This window comes from Felis catus, chromosome A2 (assembly GCF_018350175.1).
Source record: "Felis catus isolate Fca126 chromosome A2, F.catus_Fca126_mat1.0, whole genome shotgun sequence".
Lineage (NCBI taxonomy): Eukaryota > Metazoa > Chordata > Mammalia > Carnivora > Felidae > Felis > Felis catus.
In genome coordinates, this window is record NC_058369.1 from 113,143,673 (window position 1) to 113,171,248 (window position 27,576).

The 27,576-nt window shown below is 34.6% G+C and overlaps 1 protein-coding gene across 6 annotated transcripts in view; it reads left to right on the forward strand.

The window, feature by feature from the left end:
* Nucleotides 1–27,576, forward strand: part of ABCB5 (ATP binding cassette subfamily B member 5) — a 138,447-nt gene that overhangs the window by 28,905 nt on the left and 81,966 nt on the right. For 5 of the 6 annotated variants that reach the window (XM_045052460.1, XM_023250426.2, XM_045052462.1 and 2 more), the window contains 9 exons: nucleotides 2,299–2,353; nucleotides 11,280–11,471; nucleotides 11,557–11,728; nucleotides 14,126–14,250; nucleotides 14,331–14,508; nucleotides 15,817–15,930; nucleotides 16,241–16,351; nucleotides 19,592–19,717; nucleotides 21,009–21,212. In XM_045052460.1, coding sequence (XP_044908395.1) covers nucleotides 2,299–2,353; nucleotides 11,280–11,471; nucleotides 11,557–11,728; nucleotides 14,126–14,250; nucleotides 14,331–14,508; nucleotides 15,817–15,930; nucleotides 16,241–16,351; nucleotides 19,592–19,717; nucleotides 21,009–21,212 — 1,277 coding nt within the window. Of the gene's footprint in view, nucleotides 1–2,298; nucleotides 2,354–11,279; nucleotides 11,472–11,556; nucleotides 11,729–14,125; nucleotides 14,251–14,330; nucleotides 14,509–15,816; nucleotides 15,931–16,240; nucleotides 16,352–19,253; nucleotides 19,388–19,591; nucleotides 19,718–21,008; nucleotides 21,213–27,576 lie in introns of those variants that run through there. The other variant, XM_045052463.1, reaches the window with a different exon arrangement.

Consider the following 27,576-nt stretch of genomic DNA (forward strand, 5'->3'; position numbering starts at 1 on the left):
TGTAGCTGTTTATTATAACTGAGATAAATGTGTCATTAAAACTTGGACTGTCTTTTAGACATAAGCCTAGCTTTATATACTGTACTCCCCCTCTCTGTCCTATTTAAATTTAAATACTAACATATATCCTCTTGTTTTCCACCTAAGGGCTAATCTTTTAAGTGTCCTAGTCTTGTTTGAGCAGGATAAAGCCATTGCTTCCACTTCTTTGTCTTTTCATGTGATGATCTCCTGTCTACACAATTAATTTTTAGTATTTTAATGATAGAAGCTAAATTAAGGATGCTATTCTGTTTGTTAAACAAATGAAGCCACCAATTCACTGAGTAAATATTTATTGACTGCCAACTGTGTCTCTCTCCAAATGAATGAGTGAAGGAAAGAAGGAGGGAAGGAACAATCTAGCAACCTAAGCCAATATGCTTAGGAATATTCATTTTGTTAGAGCTACTCTATAATTGATTCTCTTACCAGCTTTAGACAGGATGGGCAGAACATAACTACTAATATTGCTTTGAATTTTGACTTTTGATTTTGGTTAGGCCTTCTCCAGGTTTTTTAAATTTCATTGTGTTGTTTGTCAAATGTGGTGAACATTTACCAAACCATACCAAAAGAGGTTTGGTAAAGGTTTAGATAAATACATGGATACTATTGGTACAACATATTATTAAAGAGAAGTGAGGACATTAAATTATATACCTCAACTTAACATTGATTTTCTGGAGAAATGTAGAAGAGGATTATTTGCTCCAACAAATGAAAATATAAATAATAACTGTCACTGATCAAGGGCCCATTTTTGTGCCAGCACTTAACTTTTGCACATGCTACCTCTATTACTATAATCTCCAAAATGAGAATATGCCATTTTTATGTGATTTTAGGTACCATTTTTACAAACAATGTTTATTCTCTTAATTAGCTCAGTTAATTTCATTAAAACTTTCCACCAGATGGGGCGCCTGGGTGGCGCAGTCGGTTAAGTGTCCGACTTCAGCCAGGTCACGATCTCGCGGTCCGGGAGTTCGAGCCCCGTGTCAGGCTCTGGGCTGATGGCTCGGAGCCTGGAGCCTGTTTCCAATTCTGTGTCTCCCTTTCTCTCTGCCCCTCCCCCGTTCATGCTCTGTCTCTCTCTGTCCCAAAAATAAATAAACGTTGAAAAAAAAAATTAAAAAAAAAAAAAAAAAAAACTTTCCACTAGAGTTTAGTACTTCAGTATTAATTCTAGTATGTGGAATAAATTGCTTTAAAATGTTTTCTTACCATAATTCCATAAATGGAATAAGGAAAAGATTATTGTTCGCATATAAAGATCATAAACATTATCATATGTGATGATGGTGCAGTTATGTAAAAGATGAACAGATGAGATGTCTAGAATTCATTTCAAATGTTTATTGAAAAAGTTTTAAGAAAGAAAATTATGATAGTGGATAGTAGATATTGACCACTGTTTTGTGCTTTTCGTGAAATCACAACCTTGATATAATAATTAATGTATGGTGTATTTTTTACCAGAAGATGTATAGAAAAGTGTACATGTAGAGTCGCCTGGGTGGCTCAATATTTTGGGCATCTGACTTTTGATTTCGGCTCAGGTCATGATTTCATGGTCATGGAATCGAGCCCTGTGTTGTGAATCCCGTGGGATTCTCTCACTGTCCCTCCTCTGCTCATTTTCCCTTCTCTCTCTCTCTCTCTCTCTCTCTCTCTCTCTCTCTCTCTCTCTCAAATAAATAAACTTTAAAAAAACTCTTAGAAGAGTTTACATATAAAATTTATAATCCAAAGATTATTTTAAATACTGTTTTATTATGTTGCTATCCTTGTTTCACCCAACATATTTCAATGAGTTTCACTTAAATTTTTACCATGACTGTTACTTCTAGAATTTTTCATATGTGTTCCTGCTTTTCTTGGACTTTCTAAATTATTCCCTGGGATATCTCAAACTGAATTCTAAATGCATAATCTCAGCAGGAAAGGTGAATTCTATTACTGTTACTTACACAACTTTTGTCTGGAATCAGAGATGTCCTAAAGAATTTTTCCAGATATGAGATACATAGTTAATATTTCTTTATAATTTTTCACATTGCATGAGTTCTTTTTGAGAGGAGCAATAATAGTTTCAAACTTTAGGTTAAAGAATAGAAAGTTAAGATGATCATAAACCGTAAGATATTAAGTCCATTTTCTTGAGAATGCATTATATTTCATTTGGAGGGCTATGTATGAAACAGTGTGGCCAATTATAAATTAATTGCCTTCATAATTTAAAAAACTGTGTTACAGCAAATCACCAGAATTGTACTCAGTCTCAAGAGAAGCTGAATGAAGATATTACTGTGTAAGTAATGTTAATGTGTTACTGTGTAAGTAATGTAAAATATCAGTATCATGTTTATTGCACGCTGCTTTATTCAGTACTTACAAGAAAAAAACTAAGGTTTCATCATTAATATTACATATAAGTGATTAAAGCAAATGTGTCCTTTTCTTTTTTTTTTAATATTTATTTATTTTTGAAAGAGAGAGAGAGACAGACTATGCGTGAGTGAGGGGTAGGGAGAGAGGGAGACACAGAATCCGAAGCAGGCTCCAGGCTCCGTGCCATCAGCAGAGAGCCCGATGCAGGGCTTGAACCCACAAACCACGATATCATGACCTGAGCCTAAGTCAGACGCTCAACAAACTGAACCACCCAGGCACACCCCATAAATGTGTCCTTTTCTTTCATTGGATATACAAAATAGAGTTATTATATCATTTTTCTTCTATTTGAAAGTCACTAAGTTCATAAGCCTTAAATTGTATTTGACAGAATTGTCATCAGTAGAAAATTCATTTTTAGATTTGTATTTTTAGACCAATTTTGCCTTCTAGAACTGAAGGTACATATCCTAAAGACTAAAGAACTTATTTTTTTCTTTTTTTCAAATTACTTGCCTTACAAATCTTAGAGAAAAATGCTACTTCTGTAAACTTTAAACACCAAAAAGTCATGTGCAACAAATACTAAAAATAGTAAAATAATTGTTTAAATGTTTATTTATTTTGAGAGGGAGAAAGAGAGAGAGTGTAAGTGGGGGAGGGGCAGAGAGAGAGAGAGAGAGAGAGAGAGAGAGAGAGAGAGAGAATCCCAAGCAGGCTCCATGCTGTCAACACAGAGCCCAATGCAGGACTTGAACTCACGAACCATGAGATCATGACCTGAGCCAAAATCAGGAGTATGACACTTAATCAACTGAGCCACCCAGCTGCTCAAATAATGAAATAATTTCAAAAACAATAACAGTAAAGTTTCATTGACTAATTTTGGAGACTAATTATTGAGACTATTATGGTGATGTTGTATTCAAACTAAAAATTGTAAAGTCTGAAGTAAATAATCTATAAGGGCATTCAGTTTTTGTGTTTTATATATTAAATGGTATCATTTCCTCTGTTATGTGTTGAGTTTGTTAAAGCGAAGCTGTTTATTGAGTATATTCAATGGACTTATGAGAGTTTTTGCTACAGACCTAAGTGATCCCTCGTTTTACTCCCAAAAGTGAATCCTACATGTTGCACAACCCAAGGGACACCTATCACATTGCAGTGAAACTCTCTGGGCCATAATCCTTGACCTGCCCTGTCCAATATGTTAGCCACAGCTACATATGCCTATTTGAATTTGAATTAATTAAAATTGAATAAAGTTACATATTTAGTTCCTCATTTTCAGTCACAGTTCAAGTGTTCAGTAGCCACATTTGGCTGGTGTCATCTTGTCTATCACAGATATGGAATATTTTCTTTGACACAATAAGTTGTATTGGACAGCATGCAGTGTAAATGGCACCCCCTTCAGTTGTACTTTGCTGCAGCCTGAACTCTCTTTGAATGTTGATTCTGTTTTTTAGCAACTCTTACATAAAATTTCTTTATAGTGGGTCTTTTGAAAATTCCTTGTTGAGATCCAGTGTATTGCCTTTTACTGAATTCTATTCTTACAGTATTAAACTGAGGTTCTGATGTATAATGATGAGGTTTGAGCTTTTTACAAAGAATTTTGGAATTTTGAAAAATAGTAGCATCCATTTAAAGAACAGATAATAAAAGGGAGAATAAAATGAAGAGATATGTCTGCATACAGTTATTAAAAGATTTTGAAATTTACAAAGAAACATTCTTAACATTTTTGATCTGTTGTATTTGTTATGCTATTGTTCCTCAAACCGGTGTTCTGTTTTGGGATATTTGAGATACATGAAGAGAAAAGATTTCATGGTCAAACTGATTTTGACAATATCATATGACAACCTCCTTTTGGATATACACAGGACAGATAAGTGTAGTAAAGCTCCATTTATTCCCAGTTATTACTATTTGACTATAAAACCCATTTTTCCCCAAACACCTAGTAACATCCTGTGGAACTAATGTTTTGATGAACACATTTCTGAGAATCATTACTTTATATCCTCTTTTTTGGATGAGGATAAGGTAAAAATACTTCTTTCAGCTATAATCATCAGGAACCAAAGAATTTTATTCTACCTATGTTATTATCTACAGATAATGACTCATAGCTTTATATAAGTTTAATGGTTTTGATGTTCAGCCTGTATCCTTATTTTATTTACCAAATATTCTGAAAATAATTGAATATTTTCTTGTCGAGGCCAAATCATAATGATTAAATAGTCCCAAGATGATTGATGGTAAATATGATGCCCCCTCGTCTGTCAAGGGTTAAATAATTAATTCTGTATGAACTTTTAAGCAAGTTGTTCCTTCCTTTTTGCTACTTCTAATATATATTTCATAATCTACTTGAAAATGAAGGGGCAAACTAGATTACCAAGGCTGTGTTAGATTTACTTCAGTTGCATTTAATGTAAAACCATGGTAATAGTTGTTTAACCATGATAGAAATTTATTTCTCTTACATGTAAATATCTGAAAGTTGGTAGTCTAAGGATGAAATATGGTTCAAAAGGCATTAGGGACTCAGCATCTTTCTGTCTTTGTTCTAGTCATAGGACCACATCCATTTTAGCTGGGCATATTGCCACTTCAAATAAAATGAAGGTTCTCTTATTTAGGAGGAAGATAAAATCAGATATTGGCTGATAGATTAAGTAGATAGCAAATTCTGCTGCATCAAGTAAGGACCTAGAATAATTCCTAAATTGTGTAAAATGTGACTGTTAATATGTGTTACATTTTAAAAGGAGGTGAGTATTCATAGTTAATCGGTCTGAGACATCCTGCATTGAACAAAGTTAATATCTTTAGTTTTTGATTTCTTGATATGTTCACATGTTTCCAAGGAGGAATGACACTAGGTATACAGGGTTTCCCGAATCTATTTGAGAATGCTTTCTCCTCAGAAATATTGCTAGAGTGATTCAGATCATATATTCAGGATTCATATCATGGGTTCAGGATTAAGGTGATGGATTTTTAACCACTTTTTAACTATGGAACCTGTTGGGGAGCTTCTGTAAGCTTCAGTTTCTTCATATGCAAAATGAAATATTAATACTTCCTGAAGATTCAATGATACTCAGATATGTCAAGGGCCTGACATAATATTTAACACAAAATAAATGCTCAATAAATGAAGCTATTAAATCAGCCTTAATTTGCAAGTGGTTTTGAATCAGAAGACTTAGACCATGAAGGTAGTTTCATTTACTGGTGCAAAATAAAGTACCTGGACTTTGGGACTACTGGGGCTTCTTCTTCTGGGTCCCAGGTAGTTTGGAAGTTTGATTACTAGATAAATGAGAGGTAATAACTATAGTATCTTCAATTTGCAATAAATTGAATGTGTTATTTTCTTTGTTCTTAAGGAAAAGTCTATTAAAAAGTGAATCAGGGGCGCCTGGGTGGCGCAGTCGGTTAAGTGTCCGACTTCAGCCAGGTCACGATCTCGCGGTCCGTGAGTTCGAGCCCCGCGTCAGGCTCTGGGCTGATGGTTCAGAGCCTGGAGCCTGTTTCCGATTCTGTGTCTCCCTCTCTCTCTGCCCCTCGCCCGTTCATGCTCTGTCTCTCTCTGTCCCAAAATAATAAATAAAAAACGTTGAAAAAAAAATTAAAAAAAAAAAAAGTGAATCAGTGCTTCTGTAAAAATTATTTTAATTACCTTTTCTGATTAAATGCTTATTATTTTCATTGCACATAACATGAAAAGAAAAAATGCACAAAGAAAATTAAATCACTTATAATCCTGCCACTAATGGATAATAAACATTAGTTTTGTTTTTATTATTATAATCTTTTTACATGTATGAGTACACATACATAATTTTAATATAATTAGAATTATACTGTTTATATTATTTTAATAGCTTTATTGAGGCATAATTTACTTATCATAAAACTCACCAGTTTTAACTGTACACTTCAATGATTTTTAGTAAACTGACAGAGTTGTGCAACCATCATGACAATCTATTTTTAGAACACTTCCATCATTCTGTAAAGATCCCTCCCTTACAGTCAGTCCCCATTCCCACACCCAGCCCCAGCCAACCACTTATCTGCTCTCTATCTCTAAAGATTTACATTTAAGACATTGCATGTGCATGGAAACATAATATGTAGGGCACCTGGCTTCTTTTATTTATTAGCATAGTGGGTTTTTTTAATATTTACTTATATTTGAGACAGAGAGAGAGGGAGGGTGACAATGCATAAGCAGGGGGTGGGGGGTAGAGGGAGATGGAGACGCAGGATTCTGTGTCATTAAAAAAAAAAAAAAAAAAGGCTTGAGTCATTCCAGGGCACTTATCTATAATACACACTTCATTTTGTTTATTTTTTTTAATGTTTATTTATTTTTGAGAGAGAGAGACAGAGAACAAGCAGGGGACAGCCAGAGAGAGCCCGAGACACAGAATCTGAAGCAAGCTCCAGGCTCTGAGCTGTCAGCACAGAGCTCCACGCAGGGCTCAAACTCACAAGCCATGAGATCATGACCTGAGCCAAAGTCAAATGCTTAACCCACTGAGCCAGCATAGTGTTTTTGAGTTTCATCCATGTTGTAACATGTATTAGTAGTTTATTCCTTTTTATTGCTTAGTAGTAATCCATTTCAGGGGTACACATTTTTTTTATCTGTTTACCAGTTGATGGGCGCTTAGATTGTTTCTGGTTTTTTGCTACTTAAAAAATAATGCTTCTATTAACATCAGTATAGTTATCTTTGTGTGTATATATGTTTTTATTTCTCTTGGGTGTTTACCTAGGTGGAATTGCTGGGTCATATGGTAAGTTTATGTTTATCTTTTAAAGAAACTGCCAAACCATTTTCCAAACTGGCTACACCATTTTGTTTTTTCACCAACAATGTATATGGATTCCAATTTCTCCACATCCTTGTCAACATTTGTTTATTGTCTGTCTTTTTATCATAGCCTTGGTAATAGGTGTCAAGTGGTATCATATTGTGGCTTTAACTTGCATTTCTCTAGTGACTAATAATGAGAAGTTTTTTTTCAATACATTTTAAGCATTCATATATTTTCTTCGGTTAAATGTTCAAATATTTAGACTATTTTTAATTGTGCCTTTTCTTATTATTGAATTATGAGAGTTCTATTTTATAAATTCTGGGATACAAGTTTTTTGTCATATGTATGATTGGCAAGTTTTTTCTTCCAGTTTATGGCTAGCTTTTTCATTTTATTAAAGGTTTCTTTTGAAACACAAAAGTTTTAAGTTTTGATGATGAGGTACAATTTATCAAGTTTTTTTCTTTTATCGATTGTGCCTTTGGATTTGAGAATTTTTTGCCTAACCCAAGATCTTGAAGATATTCTCCTACGTTTTCTTCTAGGACTTTGAATATTTTAGCTTTTATACTTAGGTCTATGGTCCATTTTCAGTTTATTTTTGTGACTGTTATGAGGTAAGATTCTAACTTTTCTGCATGTGACTATATCCATTTGTCCCAAGCACTAAGTCCTTGAAAAACTTATCTATTCTCCTTTCTCAATTTCCTTGGCACCTTTGCTAAAAATCAGCTGTCCAAATGTAAAGGTTTCTGTTCTGTCAGTTTTGTTGCATTTATTGATATGTTTGTTCTTATACTATATCACACTGTTTTGATTAGTACAGTTTTAGAGAATGAATGGATAAATAAACAAACAAACAAACAAATAAATAAAATCAGGAAATGTAAGTCCTCCAACTTTGTTCCTTTTAAAAATTATTTTGGCTTGGGGCGCCTGGGTGGCGCAGTCTGTTAAGCGTCCGACTTCAGCCAGGTCACGATCTCGCGGTCCGTGAGTTCGAGCCCCGCGTCAGGCTCTGGGCTGATGGCTCAGAGCCTGGAGCCTGTTTCCGATTCTGTGTCTCCCTCTCTCTCTGCCCCTCCCCCGTTCATGCTCTGTCTCTCTCTGTCCCAAAAATAAATAAACGCTGAAAAAAAAAATTTAAAAATCATTTTGGCTCTTCTGAGTTCTCTTCATTTCTACATACATTTTAGGATCATCTTGCCAATTTCTGCCAAATAGCCTACTGGATTTTTGAGAGGGATTGCATTGATCAGTTGGATTGCATACATCAGTTTGGGGATATTGTCACCTTGAAAACATTTTTAAGTCTTCTAATCCATGAACATGGATTACCTCTCAATTTTTTTAGATCTTTAATTTTTCCAAACAATGTTTTATAATTTCCAGTGTGCAGATCTTGCATTTCTTCTTCTCATTTGTTTTTACAACCCATTTTTACTTATAATATTATAAACATTTTCCCCACAACAGTAAAAAAATTCAGTAAGGTGATTTTCATTAAACCTCTTGTGTTTTATGCTGTCCTTATAAAGCCTCTCTTATTAGAAAACATCCAGTTCCGTTTATTTGCAATATTTTTGTTTTATTAAAGTCACGAATACTGAATTAGAAATATTAAACTGTTGTTCCTAGGTTAAACACAGGGTTAATTAAGTTCCCGTGAGCCTCTGGTCACAACATTTTCATCAGTCAACACATAACCTCATTTTGTGCGTATTAACGTTTAAAGACATCTTTTCTAATATATATTGTTGACTCATTAACATTGAACTGATAGTCAATAGCACTATAACTCATGCCTACACAACACTTATCTAACACATATATTTTCTCCATAGGACTCACCACATCCTTCTTACACTTAGAAACACTAGATAGCCCTTCAGCATGCTGCTTAAGAGTCATTTTAAATAGTGAAATCATCAAGAAAAAATACAAAAATTAGAAAAACGTGGTACTACATATGCCACAAAAAATGACACTTGTTTACAATGTGAGAACTAAAACAAGCAGGCAGAGTGTTGCCTTGTTCAACTTCAGCTGGGATCATCTTTGTTGAGCAACTCAAATTTTTTGGCACTCTATGCATGTCCATGAGTAACAATGAAAACATCTGAGTATTCATTTCAGGGTTAAAAATAAGCCTTAGTGAGCACACAGATTTGCCAACACAGAATCTGGGAATAATGGGGATCAGTTGAATGTTTCTCTCTGTTTTCCTTAGTACTTCACTTTCTTGGCTTTCCACCTACCTCCTTGGCCACTCCTCAGCTTTCTTTGCAGGCTTTTTCTCTTCACCCCAAACTATGATGTTTGGAGAGTACCTGAGCTCATTCCTTGGTCCTCTTATCTTTTTTATCTGCATTTAACTCACTCACACACACACACACTCTCTCTCCCTCTGTGGGTGGTCTCAGTCAATCCTTTAATTACCACTTGTAAGCTGATGCCTTTCAAATTTACATCTCTAGCCTAGACCCTGTTCCAAGTACTCCTAACTCTCATTTTCAGCTTCTTACTTGATCTCCACTTTGATGTTTACTAAGCATCTCAGTCTTAAAATATCTAAACCAAAACCCTTGATATCTCCTACAGATCTGTTCCATTCCCAGCCATCAATGGCTGTACATGGCACACCTTTCACCCAGTTGCTCAAATCAGAATCTAAGTAGTTATCCTTAATTTCTACCCTTCCTACATTCCTCGCATCCAATACATTGGCAATTCCAGTTTGTTGTATTTCAAAAATGTAACTAGAATCTTTCCACTTCTTTATACTTAAGCTGCATCTTTATCCAAGGCCCTATCCTTCTCACGTTGGCCATTGCAATATCCTCCTAACTAAACTGCCTGCTTCCATTGCTTTCATTTCCATTCATTCTCCATAGAGGGGCCAGCTGATCTTTTTAAAAGTTGAACTGATAAGGTCATCCCATGCTTAGATCCTCCAATGGTCTACTTCTTCTCTTAAAATAAAATCTGTGCAATGCACCATGGTCACCCTACAATATTTGCTAAATTCTCTGGCCTAATCATTTCATACCACTTTGGAGTTCTTTTGTTCCTGGAACATGCTAAGCTTTTTTTCTGCCTCAGACCTTATTCTTCTTCTTTTCCCTAGAATACACTCTTCTTGCTATTTTTATGTGTGGCTCCATTTTACCTTTTGTATCCCAGCTCTAAAATCACTTCCTCAAAAAATGTTTTCTTAACCACTCTATTTGCACCAGCTCTCCCGACTCACCTTTACCCATTGGTTAGTCTGTGACTTATCACCCTGTTTATTCCCCTCATAGAACCACCTGAAATTATTTTTCTATATGTATTGTCTGTCTCCTCCCACCAGAATGTAAATTTTTCATGAATAGGGCCTTATCATCTTGCTCATGACTATATCTCTAAAACCTCACAGATAGAAGGTACCCAGTATACATTTTTTAAATGACTGCATTTATCTGGTCTACTGTTAGATTGTTTTCAGCTTTTCTTTATTGTTGTTAATGCTAACATGACCATCCATCTAGATTAATCTTTTTTATATATTTCCTTATGGTAAATTCCTAAAGTTGAATTTTATATTTAATAGTATATATATACATATATATATATTAAATATTTTATACACTGTTTTTGACTACTTTCATTTCTTTATCTACCTGTTCCACATACAGCTATCTTAATTATGTCAATGTAACTTTTCAAATGAAAATTTTAAAAATTACTGAAAGAAGATATAAATAAATGTTTTAAAATACTAATTTCTACTAGTAATATAAGAGAGACATATTCTAGACTAGGGAAACCTAAATTTTTATATTCAGTGTATTTTATTTCTTCTTATGGAGGTTTATTTTTAGTTATTTTATAGGCTACAGCACAAATTCTCTCAATCAAATATTATGGTAGATTTCTTTGGTGTTGTTGATAACAAAGGGAAAAAACTGCACTTGAGTCTCACTAATGTTTCCAATAATCTTTTTTCAGGTTGACCCTATATTATATTGGAATTGGAGTTACTGCCTTGGTTTTTGGCTACATGCAGATTTCCTTTTGGGTTATGACTGCAGCACGACAGACCAAAAGAATTCGAAAACAGTTTTTCCATTCAATTTTGGCACAGGACATCAGCTGGTTTGATGGTTGTGACATTGGTGAACTTAACACTCGTATGACTGAGTAAGAGGATGGATTTGTAGTATATCAACTTTGTTTCCATATATGATATATCAATGACTTAAATGCATTTATTTATTTGTTTCAGTGACATCAACAAAATCAATGATGGTATTGGAGACAAGATTGCTCTGTTGTTTCAAAACATGTCTACTTTTTCTATTGGCCTGGCGATTGGTTTGGTCAAGGGCTGGAAACTCACCCTGGTGACTCTCTCCACCTCACCTCTTATAATTGCTTCAGCAGCCATGTTTTCTAGGGTAGGCAAGATGGCTAATGCAGTGTTGACTGGAAGCAAGAATATGAACTAGGTTTTTTATCAAGTTTGTCAAAAAAGTCATTTCTATTCAGTTCCTATGTCTAAAAATAGGGATGTTATGCATCACAAATACTTTTGATTTTGTTCGCTATTAATCACCCTTTTGTCTTCAAGTTATTTGGTTACAATAAGGTTAGTTACTAACATTAAAGAGGTTACTAACATTAAAAAACATTCCTCTTGGGGCACCTGGGTGGCTCAATTGGTTGAGTGTCTGACTCTTGATCTCAGCTCAGGTCTTGATCTCAGGGTCATGAGTTGAAGCCCCACATTGGACTATGCATGGGGTGTGGAGCCTACTTACAAAACAAAACAAAACAAAACAAAACAAAAGCATTCCTCTTCATTTGGTAGCCTAGTGCAACTTCAAATGATAGCATGGATAAAGAATTATGCCATTATACATTGGATTTTGGAAGAGACTTATGTGTTCTAAATGTCCAGATAAATGTGTGCAATTCATTTCATTAAAACAGAATAAGAAACTGCTAAAACTGTAAACATTTTTTATGTCAGCCATTTCATGTTCATATTTTTATAAGACTTGAATTACATTGAAAATGTCTGCTTAATGTCTACTTTTATGTACTATATAAATCTGATACAATTTTTAAAATAAATTATGCATTTTCATGTTAAATTATGTTTCTAGTGCTGGTGTGAGCATAGCACAAGATATTAATCATGTATAGCCTGGATTTGAAAGCAATGCTCTTTGTGAAGTCCAAAAGCAACACATATGTCCCTAATATCTTTCTCTAAATCAAGCCTGACAATTCAACCAATGTATATATCCATCTTCCTAGATTGGAGGCACCGTGTATTCTTAGGGATAGATGGGGTTTTTAATTTTGCAAAGCCAATTGTTCTTTATTGAAATCAAAGCCATAAAATTCAGAGTTTATTTGGTAGCAATATACAGATCCAATCAAACAAGAATTTACAGCAATAAAAATATTCTATAGTTGAATGATTTCTTGATAGACTTCAATGTTTAGACAAGAAATCTTTATTTAGTATGACTTTTAGGATTGACCTTGTAACCCTTGTCAAAATCTTCATCCCCAGCATATTTGAAATTAGGACCCACTCAGTAGGATGATTACCTACTATGTGTTACTAAGATCAGAGCCTAAACTTAAAATTGCTCAGGGAAGCAAAGTGGACAAGAAGTTTCAAAGGAACAACAGTGGGAAATACAGTTCTGCTACTGTATGAACTGGTTGTAAGGAAGAAGCAAATAAGGTCAAAGTTATTCAAATGACTGAAGAAGCCAGGGTGGGTGGTTTCCAGCTTCCTTTGGTTCAATTTAATTTGGCAAACATTTATTAAACACTCACTATGTACAGTGGTTATTGCTAGGTGCTGCTTCCTCTCCAATGAGATAGGAATAATTATCTTTAAGTGAATTCAGAAAATAAGTATTATTCAGTTTATGCTACCTTCTGACTTTAACAACTGTCCAAGCATGTCTTACATAAAATCATCTCCAATTATTTGGAATGTGTTTTGAAAATGGATAGATTTGTTATTTGAGTAGGTAATAGTTTAAGACTCACAGCTCAGTGGACAATTTTCCTCCTATTCCATTTCATTGAACCATTGTGCTAATTACTAAATGAAATCTGTTACTAATTAAAGGAGTATTAAGTGGAATGTATAATAGAGAAAAAGGCACATTCTGATTTTAAAATTTTGAAAAATTTTAAAACCTGCCTAATAACGATAAGAATGATATTCTCTTTCCTCTCTGTCTCTGAAATCTCACCTCTTAAGTGCTGGAGATATAGCACTTACTAGGTAGGCTGTGTTATGCAATAATAGTTTCAGGGGTCACACTCCAGACATATGCAGGATTATCTTCTTCTGCCTGGTACTGTGATCCATAGCCTCTGGAAGACTTGCTTTTTACATGATAATAAATCAAGTCAAATCAGGCTCACCAGTTTCCATAGTACACCTGAAAAGGTCTATGTCCCTAAAACCCATCTCCAAATCGTCTTTCCCAATTGTGTTAGCATAAGTACACATATTCTAAATTTTTAAAAATGCAGAGAGAAAACAGGGAAGCTCTGCTTGTAGAAGACAGAGTAGAGATTTAGATTGAAGATTATGTCACACTAAATTCTTTCACTGCTGTGAGACTTTAAAAAGTCACTTAATATCTCTGGCCATTGCTTTCCCCGTTTGCAAACTGAGAAAATTAGATTAAATGATACTAAGTACCTTTTCAATAATAAAATTCTGCTATTCTAGATTCCACCTGAATTAAGTTCTCTGCACATTGTTACTGCCTCAGGGTCATCTTTTGGTTAACTGTGGTCATGGTTTGTTACAGATAATGATCTCATTGTCCAGTAAGGAATTAAATGCCTATTCCAAAGCTGGGGCTGTGGCAGAAGAAGTCTTGTCATCCATCCGAACAGTTGTAGCCTTTGGAGCCCAGGAAAAAGAAATTCAAAGGTCTGTTCCTTTAATTATGATAATATTTTCTTGGTTTTATTTTCCCCAAAGTCTATTACATTGTGTCTTGTCTTTTTAAGGTATACACAGAATCTAAAAGATGCAAAGGATGTTGGCATAAGAAAGGCTATAGCTTCAAAACTCTCTCTTGGTGCAGTGTACTTCTTTATGAATGGAACCTATGGACTTGCTTTTTGGTATGGCACCTCTTTGATTCTTAGTGGAGAACCTGGTTATACCATCGGAACTGTTCTTGCTGTAAGTCTTATTTAAGAACAAAGGTAACTTGCCTATGTAATCTCTTCTTATCTAGAGTTTAGACAAAATCTGTCTTTGAATAATTATGAATATTCAAAGATGAATGTTTTTAACAAACAAATACTTGTTTCTTTGAAATTATCTGGGTATGTCTTTAAATTATATCCATGAACCGGCAGGATTTAGTCATCCAGCATATCTTTAAAAGCATCATACTTTTAGAAGAATCATAACTGAATTCTCCCCTGGGATGTAGAGTTTTCTTAATCCAGCAGTCAAAAAGGCCATTCTCTCGTGAGACTTTCTCCTTTCAAGCTTGCTGAGGTAAGACAAGACTCTACATTCACCTTGCTGAATGGCTTCCTCTGGTAATATTCTGGAGATAAAACTCTCCTGACCTTCCTCTGTCCTTTCAGCATATACTAATGTTAAAAACAGAATTATCATCTACAGCTCTCTCCAACATCACAATATAGATTTTTTTTTTAACTCTTAGGGTTATGCATTGAATTTGAGTTTATTCGGTCATCCTCCCAAATTTCAACAATAAACAATTCAGTTCAGGATTAAAGACAGTTTGTCTTGCTGAACTGAATTGATCTGGTCTATATACTTCAGTTCTCATTTGGTCTTCCCATTTTATGTAGATTTCTGTCAACTAAAGTCATCTTTTAGATTTGAGACTTTCATAATTAAGACTTTTATATAAATGAAATTTGAGCATGAGGAATTTGGGGCACATCCTTACTCCTCAATTTATATGTGACTTTAGGCCAATGACTCGCTAAGCCTTAGCTTCCTCATTTGTAAAAATAGGGAAAAAGCACCTGGCTTATGGGATACTTTATTTATTTGATTTTTTGCCGAGATATATGTGTCTGAAACTGAAAGATGTCCAGTAATATAAGAATTCAGAAGTTTGGACAGAAATAGTACAATGTCTCTATGTAAGTGAAATGTATCCCATCCTTCTCTGTAAAGTTTAAGGAATTGACTGACCAGCAGGGAGGGAGTGCAGCTTACCTCCTCACTCAACCAGTGAGCCTTCCTCAGTAAACAGATTTTCATGCTCAAGCTTCCCAGCAGGTGATAATGAGACTGTGAGACAATCAAAAGTTGTTCCACATTAAGAAAAAGCCATGTAAATTGGATTAACTTGTGTTTCCTTTATGTTTGGCAGCAGCTTGCATTCTTCCCTACCTAATTTCTCTAATATATCTCTCTGAGTGTCAACCAAATATACACTTTATTCTATTGTGTCTCTTATATATTTGAGGAATATTAAATATTATTTTCTTGTTCCTATAGGTTTTTTTTAGTGTAATCCATAGTAGCTACTGCATTGGAACAGCAGCCCCTAGCTTTGAAACCTTCAGTATAGCCAGGGGAGCCGCCTTTAATATTTTCCAGGTTATTGACAAGGTAAGGCTTCACATTGCTTTGAAAGATAACTACAATTACTGCAAGAAAGAAACCAAAAAAATACATACATTCATTTCATTAAAACAAAAGATGGGCAAAATCCACGTTGGATAGTTAGATATGCAAAGAGATTGTTTTAACTCTTCTACAAGGGCATTGTGTTTTATTGAAACCTTTATGTCTAACTCAGTGTAGTTTGGAAGCAGAAAAGAAAGCATTGTAAAAGTAAACCATCTTTAAATTGTTTTTAGGATGTAGAATGTCAACTTAGTCCCTTGAAGATTTGTAACATTCTCTTTGTTTTTCTAAGAAACCTGCTATAGATAATTTTTCAACAACAGGATATAAACCAGAATGCATAGAAGGAACTGTGGAATTTAAAAATGTTTCTTTCAGTTATCCATCAAGACCATCTATCAAGGTAGGTTAATTTAATTACAGAATTGTACAGTACTCTGATATTGTCTTTTATTGGCTAAGATCTCTTCTTAAGAGAGTATTTAGGATCATTTTGACCAAGATTTTGCTACTCTTCTTTGAAAAGAGAGAGGAGAAAGTAAGATAGAGAAAGGTGGGGAGGGAGGGAAAGAAGGAGGGAAGGAAGGAAAGATAGATCAGTAATGGACAAATAACTCTGGAAGAGCTAGTTACATTTCACAGCCTCTTTTTTACATTCAGCTTACTAAAACATTTTCAACTCCCTGAAATTCCTTCACTGCATTTGGGAGCACACCAAAATGTCTTGGATTGATGGCATCACCTATTGGTGGTCCCCAAATATTATCCCACTCAACAAAGGTAACTCATTTTAACCTCAGAGTCTCTAACCTGAGGAATTATGCATGTGTTGTGCCTTTTCCTTCTCCTTTTCCTAAGAGCTTTACTGGACCAGCATTTGTGTCTCAGGTACTTTCTTTCTCACTTTTAGATACATGCAGACAATCACACATGTGCACAGGTGCACATGCAGCCCAGAGTTTATTACCCTCCATTGTTCAGTCTTTGACAAGTTCTAGTGAAAACGTTTGTCTCTTCTGTCCTCCTCTTTTCATGTTATTAGTATATTTATCCAAAAAAGTAGTTACAGTTAAAAATTGCAAAGAGTAATTACTAATAAAACACTTATTTTATACAAAAAGGACAATATTATTTTAAATGAAATTGATAAAAATTACTCTTGCCATCAACTTTTAATGCCTATAAAGTGCCCAAATGTCCCCTGCATAATTTGCATTCAGAAAAGATCTACCTACTCCTACTTCTTTATTTTTCCCTATGTCTTTGAAATTCTCTTTTCAAAGCTCTTTTTTGAAATCTTTGTTACTTAATCACCATTGTTGACATAGTGTTGCCTTCTACCATTTTTCTCAACAGAAACACACACTTGCAACTACATTTGGGTTGGCTCTTAGAGATTTAAGTACCAATTGTGCCATTATATTGCATGGTAAAGTGTTCTCTGGGTTTCAAACTATTTTTCAGTGAACATTTGAAATATATCCCTTTTTACTAAGCTAAAGAGTGAATAATTTCAAACAAAGAAATTCGTTACCACTTTAAATAAATAAAACATATTCTTCCAATGAAAGTACAGAAACCAACTCCAGGGTAAAAGTGGAGATGATAGAGGAGGTACTCCTACCAGGAGTCCTGAATTTCTCACCTCCTTCAAAGAATTCTTCTCTGCTTGACCCTTTGCAAGTTTTATGTTTAAGTTATTTAAAGGGTCTGTTTATTTACAAACAGGGAGATCAAAGTGAGAGCCCAAAGAGAGATTCCCATGTTTTTAAGCTGGGTACATAATAAATGCAAGCAAAGATAGATGAGAGTTTCTCAACGAGATTGCTGTTGTCATTTTGGTAGGGCTTCTGCCATTCTGTCATTATTTGTCAGGCTTCTCTCACACTGCAAGTCCCTAGGACACTAAAAGCTGGTAGCAACCTCCAGGCATTGAGAAATATTTTAAAGTGCTACCCTGAGTTTCAGTGTCCCCATGAGATCCAGCACTAGAAAAGGAGGGTTTCTAATAGTGGAATTCATTCATGGGAGCACCTAAGGAGTCTTGCCAGTTGTCTTACTTTGCAACAGGAAAACCTTGGATTGCAAGTAACTTGTTCTATGAGTGTTCTGCAAGACAAGCAAACCTTTGTAATAAATTTTAACTTGGTAAATGAGCAGTGTCTTGCAATATGAATAGTATGTGAGGCCAAATGTCACGTGATCACAATGAAGCCAATGGTTTCTCTCTCTCTCTCTCTCTCTCTCTCTCTCTCTCTCTCTCTCTCTCTCTTTCTCTTGCGGGATGCAAGATTGTGGGTGATCATCTCCCATGCTTGGATGCTGAGTGCCAGGCTGTAGTGTTTGGCAGAAATCAGTGATTTTTCAGAACATTGGAAGGTGCTCACAACTGGCGCTAGTGTATTTTTTTGTCACCTCAAAGCCCCTATGGATAGCCCTTTGCTTTTTCATACAAGAGTAAGCTTAGGAATGCTTTGCTTCATTCTAGGTCAGGCTGCCTGCAGATACAGACCCTTTCCTCTGCTGCCTTATTGCCAGTTACATTAAATACAGTATGACAAGAGTTTATTAATACTTTACTGTAGTCGACATCCGTGTAAGTGTAACAGTGACCCCCATGCAGAAAAAGATTCCATTGAGTCCATAGATAGCAGTGATTCCATTAGTGATAGTGAAAGTCGTCCTGCACAATAAGCCTCCTCTCTCTCATCTCCCCTACACCAGCCAGGTAAGTGCAGCTTAATTTGTTTATTTTTCTTTCTATTTTGTATTTACTTTGTTATTTTATATTATATTACAGTATTGTAATCATTTTCATGTAAATATCTTTGGGGTGTGGAACGAATCATCTGAGTTTCCAGTATTTCTTATGGGGAAATTAGCTTTGATCAACAAGTACTTTGGATTACAAGCATGTTTCTGAAATGAATTATGCTCACAAGCCAAGGTTTTACTGTATTTTTCAATAATGTTAAATATATATTTTTTTAAGAAAGAACTTCCTTAAATAGCTCATGAAGATATCTGGCAAGATTTCATTCAATTGTTGCAAATTAAAAGAAAAAAACTTTTACTAACTTAGTAGTCATGAAATTGATATAAAGTATTTCAGCCGAAAATGTGAGCAGTTTGCTATGGCTAGTTAATATTCTTTGTGTACTTTTTTTTTTTTTTTAATTTTTTTTCAACGTTTTTTATTTATTTTTGGGACAGACAGAGACAGAGCATGAACGGGGGAGGGGCAGAGAGAGAGAGGGAGACACAGAATCGGAAACAGGCTCCAGGCTCCGAGCCATCAGCCCAGAGCCTGACGCGGGGCTCGAACTCACGGACCGCGAGATCGTGACCTGGCTGAAGTCGGACGCTCAACCGACTGCGCCACCCAGGCGCCCCTCTTTGTGTACTTTTAATCTAGATCTCCTCTTTATAGAGAGAGATGGTAAGACATTTTTAAATATTATTTTCCAAAATTATGTAGATTTTTATTATACATGTACATGAAACAAAACAAGGTCTAAATTTGTTTTTAAGTGTCACAGAATTCTTTTTCTGTTTATAATTCTACATTAAATTTCTGAAAATATGTGAATCATATTCTCACTTATCCTAGTTACATAGAATTTTTCCCCCTACATCCCAATAGATCCTAAAAGGTCTGAATCTCAAAATTAAGTCTGGAGAGACAGTAGCCTTGGTTGGCCCCAACGGCAGTGGGAAGAGTACTGCAGTCCAGCTTCTTCAGAGGTTATATGATCCTGACAACGGCTTTGTAAGTGTACCTAGCAAAATCATGCATAGCCCACATGATGAAATTGGGAAATACCACCTACTATAGGGAACTTACAGCTATCTCAACTTTGATTTAACAGTGGACCTGAGAGAAGCCATATCATTTTCTTTCCTGCATATTCATTCATCCACCAAATATTTATTGAGCACCTATTGCTAGGCACTGTTCTGGGTACTAGGGAACATAGATGAGCAAAGCATAAAAACCTCTACCCTCATCGAGTTTACATTGTAATAAGTAGAGAACCACAAATAAGTAAATTATATAGTATTTTAGAAGGTGATGAAAGCTGTGGAGGAAAATGACATAATTTGTAGTACCCAGAATTTACAAGTTTTTCCATTTCTCAAAACATCCCAGCAGAATATCTGCAGAAAATATGCTCTCTCATTTTTTTCTGTCATCCATAATGTTGCACTTGACTTTGTTACCCTTGTAAATATCATAGAGAACAAGACTATGATAGTCACAGAAGCATAAATCTTAATGCTTCTATTCAAATTTTCAACTGTTATTTTTAAAAGAAAATCTATTCTCCTAGAGCCTGGTTCATTTAAATTTGACTTCCTAAGTTTTCATTTGGAGTATACTAGATTCATGTATCCATGTTAATATTAAATAAATAAATTATGGTTAAGCATTCCATATATAAAGCAGTTGCATAGAATACTCATGCCCAGAGAGAATTCCAGAGTTGGTGATAAAGAGAAGCTCCGGGAGTTATAATTATCAAACCTCGGCTTCTGTCATTGGAATATGTGGGGTAATGGGTAATGGCACTATTTATGGAGAAGACAGTATTCTTTTACTATTATTTATGTGAAAGAATAGAAGACACTTTTGACTTTTGCAGCAGAGTGAGGTGTTGAAGAAAGGGTATTTCCTAGAAAAAAAAATGCAAAGGTCACATCAGTCTTAAGTTAACAAAACTGAAGTTTGTTACATGTGTCTACATGACAACATTTGTGGCTCCTATAGCCAGGGATCTATGTAGCACCTAATTTGTGGATCTTAAAATAAGGATATTCAAGTGGTTTGGCAATATTTTAAGCCAGCGTTTTTTTTTTTTTTTTTTTGAGGTTTTATTGGTTCACATCTACCAGAAAAGGCTGTTGACAGTACACATGCTATAAATATTTTATCAAAAGAAGCCAATCGTTGATTCCTGAAATAGCCTGCTTCTCAGCTTATACTTTGAACTAAAGAAAAAGACTCTAAACCCAGTGCAGTGTAAGGTATCACCACATGATTTATTCCTTTGGATTGGCAGATCACAGTAGATGGGAATGACATCAGAACTTTAAATGTTCAGTATTATCGAGAACATATTGGAGTGGTCAGCCAAGAGCCTGTTTTGTTTGGGACCACCATTAATAATAATATTAAATATGGACGAGATGGTGTGACCGATGAAGAGATTGAGAAAGCAGCAAAGGAAGCAAATGCTTATGATTTTATAATGGAGTTTCCCAATGTAAGTACACTATGTAACCTGTGTCCTTATTTAGAGCTAAAGCAGTTCAATGTTCCAAAATAAGGTAACAAAACAATAACTTCTACAGAGTAGGAGGAGTGTGAATAACTGCTGAATTGTCCTAGATGAAACACCTATGAATGAGAAAGCATGGCAGCAACCAAAAGAAGAAATGCATCATTGAAGGTCAGTTTTTTAAAGCCATATTTAGTTCTTACTGGCTCTCACTGTAAATGGAAAAGAAAAATAAATGAAGGATATATTAAAATATAACAAAGAAATATGAAACAAATTCATCAGTCCAAGCTGAGAATTGATGTCTGCCAAATGTTGATTTGCAAGGCCATCTTGTGGCTAAGAGTGGGACTGTCACAGACAATGGTAAGGCAAAAGGAAAACTATGACCATTTTTAGAAGCACATAGATCCAATATTGGACAGGAAATGTATTATCATACTTGGAAAGAGATATAGTAAACTAAGATTCTTGATATTAGGACATATCAGATCCTAAAAGGTATTTAAAATTGATAGCTTATAAAGCCATTTATTTACATTTCCCAAAGTATTCATTCCTCAGTATCACGTGAAACTATTGTGGGGAGCACCCTGTAAAATATGAAAGGATGAGATTTGAAATAAAAGTACAGAATAAAATTCTACTATATCAAAAAGCAACAATAACAAAAAAACTTTATTTTAGTGTATATGTTTTATAAACCATACTCCATGGGTCATAATAATTTTTGCTCTTTCTTTTTCTTTTAATAAAAACTTTTGTTATATCAGTAATTACCTTTTATCCCCATTATTTATGGTCATAATTGGAATAGCAAACTCATTAATGGCTTAAGCTCATCCTTTGCCTTGTAGTTTGCGAAAACAAACTTCCTTTCTTTGACCTTTCTTTTGGCACTTTGAATGACTTCCCTTCGTCAAACACCAAAGATCTTTAGTTTCCCACTTGGAATTAGGAATTTTCTGGGACATCTTAAATCACACTCTGTAAGTTACTACTTGCCTTACTAAAAGTCCAGTATTTATACAGAGATGCCCCTTGCTATATAATTAATAATAAATCTTAAAAATATAATCCAAAGAACAAATTAAAGATACTGGCTCACGATGGAAACTAAATTTCACAGCCATGGTTGAGCAGAGAAATAATAGTAAGCACGGGAATAAATAAAAGTTCCAGACGTCCCCAATGGAAAAATTGGGGAAATAAGTGTTTAAATAAATGCCATTATTTCTATGATATACACATATTTTAAAATTAATATATTAGGATTAACTGATACTTGCTAGCGTTTTCCCATCAACAACCAGAAAAGCATAGGATGTATGTTTCCAAGCATTGGACAAGAGGTAGCACAAAATTGTGATTCCAGAGAGAAAGGAAACCCATGAGGAAACTCCATGAATTTGCAGCAATTCTGCAGAGGAACACACCTCTCACCCCCATCTCTATGAACTAGAATCCAGACAGAACATGGCACTTCACTAAACTGAAAGACAGAGATAGAGTTTCAGGACAGCATAAGCAACTGGAGAGGCAATGAGAGACCTGTGGAGTGAGGTGTGGAGGTAGAAGTCCCTGTAAGCACCACTTGGAAATCCTTGTCTGAAGATAAGACTTCCCAAGGCTTACTAGAGAGCAGCTGCTACAAAGCTGAGAGTAGAATAAAGATACTGGAAGTCTGTTGAAAGCACAGCCCAGCCAGAATGGAGAGATTACATTAACATTTTTTAATACCCCAGACATATAGCTGAGCCACCAAAAAAAGCCACACCTTAAGAGTAAATCCATACCTTAGAGTAGGCTGACTCTAGACCTACCCTAACAAAATCAAGCCATGACAAGATCCCCAGAGGAGACAGAACTTACCGGTTGGGTGCTGCCAAATTTTGAGACTTTCTACAGATTCCCTTAACAAAGCGTAAAACCAGAATTACACATGTTCAAGATGATCAGGCAATATTTGAATTGCTTACTAAAACAAAAATTAACTTTGTTTTCAGAAGAAAACAGAATTCAGACTTTCTGCAACGTAACATTCACAGAATTCAGTGTACATTCTGCAACAATTAGATATACAAAGAAATAGGAAACTATGATCCATAAGCCAGAAATTATAATCTAAATGGTTAAGCACTTAAGAAAAGCTTCAAAATGCATGAAGCAAAAACTGCTGCTCCTGAAAGGAGACCCAGACAAACACACAATTTTAGTTGAAGCCTTCAGTACTTGATAGAACAAGTAGGCAGAAAATCAGTACAGCTGTTGATGACCTGAATAATACTACTGACCATCTAGATCTCACTGACACTTATGGAACACTGCCCAATAGCAGCAGAATATATTCTACTCAAGTACACATGGAATGTTCACAGAAGTAAACAATATTCTGGGCCGTTAAAAAAACAACTTTGCAATTTCAAAGAAAACATACAATATATGTTCTCAAACCATAATAGAATTAAAGTATAGAAATCACTAAGAGAAATATATCTGGAAAATCCACAAATATTTGAAAATTAAATAACTCACTTCTAAATCTCTGGCTGAAAGAGGAAGTTTCAAGGAAAATTAATGACTTTTTTAACTAAATAAAAATGAAACTGCTATGTATCAGTATTTGCTTTTAGAAAAGAAAAAACCTAAAATCTATCAACTAACTTTCCAACTTGAGAAATGAGTAAGAAGAGCAAGTTGAACCCGAAGCAAGCAGAAGAAGGGAAATAATCGAGATTAGAACAAAAATCAGTGAAAGCAAAAAAGAAAAATATTAGAAACAATCATTAAAATCAAAAGCTGTTTCCTTGAAAAGATTAATAAAATCAGTAAATGGTAGCAAGGCTGATGAAGAATCTGAAAACAGAAGAGAAATTACCGATGGGAAGAATGAAAGATAGTACATCACTATTAATCTTAAAGACATTAAAATGTTGTAGGAATACTATGAACAAGGCTATGCCTTTATATAAATTTGACAACTTAGCTGCGGGTCAGTTCATTGAAAGACACAAACTACCAAAAGTCACTCAAAAAGAAGTAATATTAGGAGCACCTGGGTGGCTTAATCAGTTAAGCATCCAATTTCAGCTCAGGTCATGATCTCACTGCTAGTGAGTTGAAACCCCATATGGGACTCTGTGCTGACAACTCAGAGCCTGGAGCCTGCTTTGAGTTCTCTGTCTCCCTCTCTCTGCCCCTCCCCCCCCCCAAGCTCGCTCGCTCTCTCTCGCTCTCTCTCTCTCTCTCAAAAATAAACATTAAAAATTTTTTAAAACAGAAATAATCTTAGTAAGACCTATAACTATAAAAAAAAGTCAACTAGATCTCTAAATCATAGCAACAATTACAAATGAAATCAAAATTAAAAGCGGCATCTACAGAGCACCTGGATGGCTTAGTTAGTTGAGTATCCACTCCTCATTTTGGCTCAGGTCATGATCCCAGGGTCATGGTATCAAGCCCCATGTCAGGCTCTGCACTGAGCATGGGGCCTGCTTAATATTCTCTCTCTCTCCCTCTGCCCTTCCCGTTCTCTCTCTCTCTCTCTCTCTCTCTCTCTCAAAAAAAAAAGTGGCATTTACAATAGCATCAAAAATATTCAAAGAGACTAAATTTTATGTAAGGTGTAAATCTTCTGTATAAAAATTATGAAACATTGCTGAAAGAAATTAAAGATCTAAATAGAGTGTAACTTATTCATTGATTTAGAAATTCAGTATTTTTAAAGATACATGTTTTTCCAAAATTGATAAATTTGATGCTATATCAATCAAAATCCCAGAAGTCTTTTTTGTGTCTAGAAATCAACCTGCTAATTCCAAAATTTGTTTGAAAATTTAAAGGACTAAAAATAGACAAAACAGTTATGAAAAAAAAAACCAGCAAAGCTAGAAGACCTACAATATGTAATTTTAAGACAGCATTAAGAAAGTAGAAATGGCACAATGTAGATCAGTGGAAAAAATAGAGTCCAGAAAAAGACCCACACATATCTAGTGAAATTATTTTTGACAAGGCCATTGTTAATTTGTTGGGAGAAAGGAAAGTCTTTTCAACAAATGGTGCTGGGAAAATTGAATATCCTTCTGGAAAAACAAATAAAATGTGACCCTTCCCTCATACCATGTATACATATTAATGTGGCATGGATCTTAAATCAAATATAAAAACTGAAATTATCAAACTTCAAAAACAAAAACTTAAGTGAAAAACATTTGTGACCTTGATGTAACCAAGCCAAGGTAGCTTTTCTTAGGTAGAAAAGCATTTACTATTTAAAAAATGATAAACTGAACTTTATTGAAATCAAAACCTTTTAAAAGACACTATATAGAAAGTAAAAAGGCCAAACACAGAGTGAAAGAAAATATTTACAATACACAGGTCTGACAAAGGACATGCACTCAGAATATATACAGAACTCTTATAACAAACACAATTATAAAACAGAAAAATGGACAAAAACTTGAATAGACATTTCATTTCACACACACAAAGAAATGGACAATATACCAATGAAAAATATTCAGCATTATTAGTCACCAGGCAAATGTGAAGTAAAACCACAATGAGATACCATTTCATACTTGTTAGAATGGCCAAAATTAAAAATAATAGCAATTATAACTTCTGATGAGAATGTAAATCAATTAGATCTCTTATTCATTCTGAATAAAGTGAAATTGGTACAGTCATTTTAGAAAGAAATTTGACACTTTATTATAATGTTAACATAATAACCTTATAATACATTTATGACTCAGCATTCTATTCCCACATATTTTTCCAAAAGAAATGAAAATGTGACCACAAGAACATTCTGTACATGAATGTTCATAGCAGCTTTATTCATAATATTCAAAAATTGGAAATAATGCAAATGTTCAGCAGCAGCTGAATAGATAAATTGCAACTGATATAAAGTTGGATAGAATACAAGATTTTCAGTTCATTTTGAATTTCAGATAAACAATGAATAATTTTATCATAAGTATATCCCAAATATTGTATGAAATGTACTTACACTAAGAAAAGTATTCACTGTTAACTGAAAATCAGAATTAACTGAGCTCTTTGGTTTTTTTGTGTTTTTATGTGTTTTTGCTGAAGTTGGTAGCTTAAGGTAGATTCACATTGTGTGAAGCACTACTCAGAAATAAATAGGAGTGAATTGCTGATACACACAATATGAATGAATCTGAAAACTATTATGCTAAGTAAAAGAAGACAGACCAAAAAATACCCACTGCAATTAGAGCAAAGCTCCAGGATACAAAGTTAATATACAAAAATCAATCATTTTCCTATATATATGCAATGAACAAGTGGAATCTGACATTAAAAGCACAATGCCATTTACATTAACATCCAAAAAATGAATTACTTAGGTATAAATCTAACAGAATATGTACAAGATCTATATAAAGATTGAAATCAAAGAAGAATTTTTAACATGCAGTGCTATTCCATGTTCATGGAAAGAAAGACTCAGTATTGCCAGATGTTAGTTCTTCCCAACTTGATCTATAGATTCAGTGCAATTTCAATCAAAATCTCAGAAAGCTATTTTGTGGATATCAACAAACCAATTCTTTTTTTTTTTAATTTTTTTAATGTTTATTTGTTTTTGAAAGAGAAAGAGAAAAAGAAAGAGAGACAGAACACGAGCAGGGGAGGGCCAGAGAGAGAGGCAGACACAGAATCCAAAACAGACTCCAGGCTCTGAGTTGTCAGCACAGAGCCCAATGCAGGGCTCAAACTCACGAACCGTGAGATCATGACCTGAGCCGAAGTCGGAGGCTTACCGACTGAGCCACCCAGGTGCCCCTATGTGTTTTTTTTAATGTAAAGGTCAAACTCTAGAAATCAAAGGTTTAGAAAACTATTTAAATTTATATCCTTGAAGAAATGAGCTTTGGGTCATGGACCTAACCCAATACAATATTACAACTATGCTTCATTAGTTCTAGAAATTACCTCCAACCTCAAATATCTCATTTGTTAAAGAGGTATATCCCAAAAAATAAAAAGTAAAGGAAATAAAACACAGGTCCAAAAGTGTCCCAAGACTGAAAAAAATTTTGAGAAGTTTGTTTTGCATTAATCTTTTCATACCTTTTTTCAGAATATCCAGGAAGGAAATTATGAATAATATATTAAATTGCTGTTAAACATTTCAGATAGTTAAGAATGTGTTTGTATTACAGCAGTTCTTTTAAAGATATCAGTACATTTTAAATTGTCTTTAAAAACTTTCAAGATTGGTTCAAATGTTATTAATCTCCCTAAAAATCCTGACTATCATACATTCTCATTTCTTTTAGTCCTAGCCAAATTTTCCTTTGGT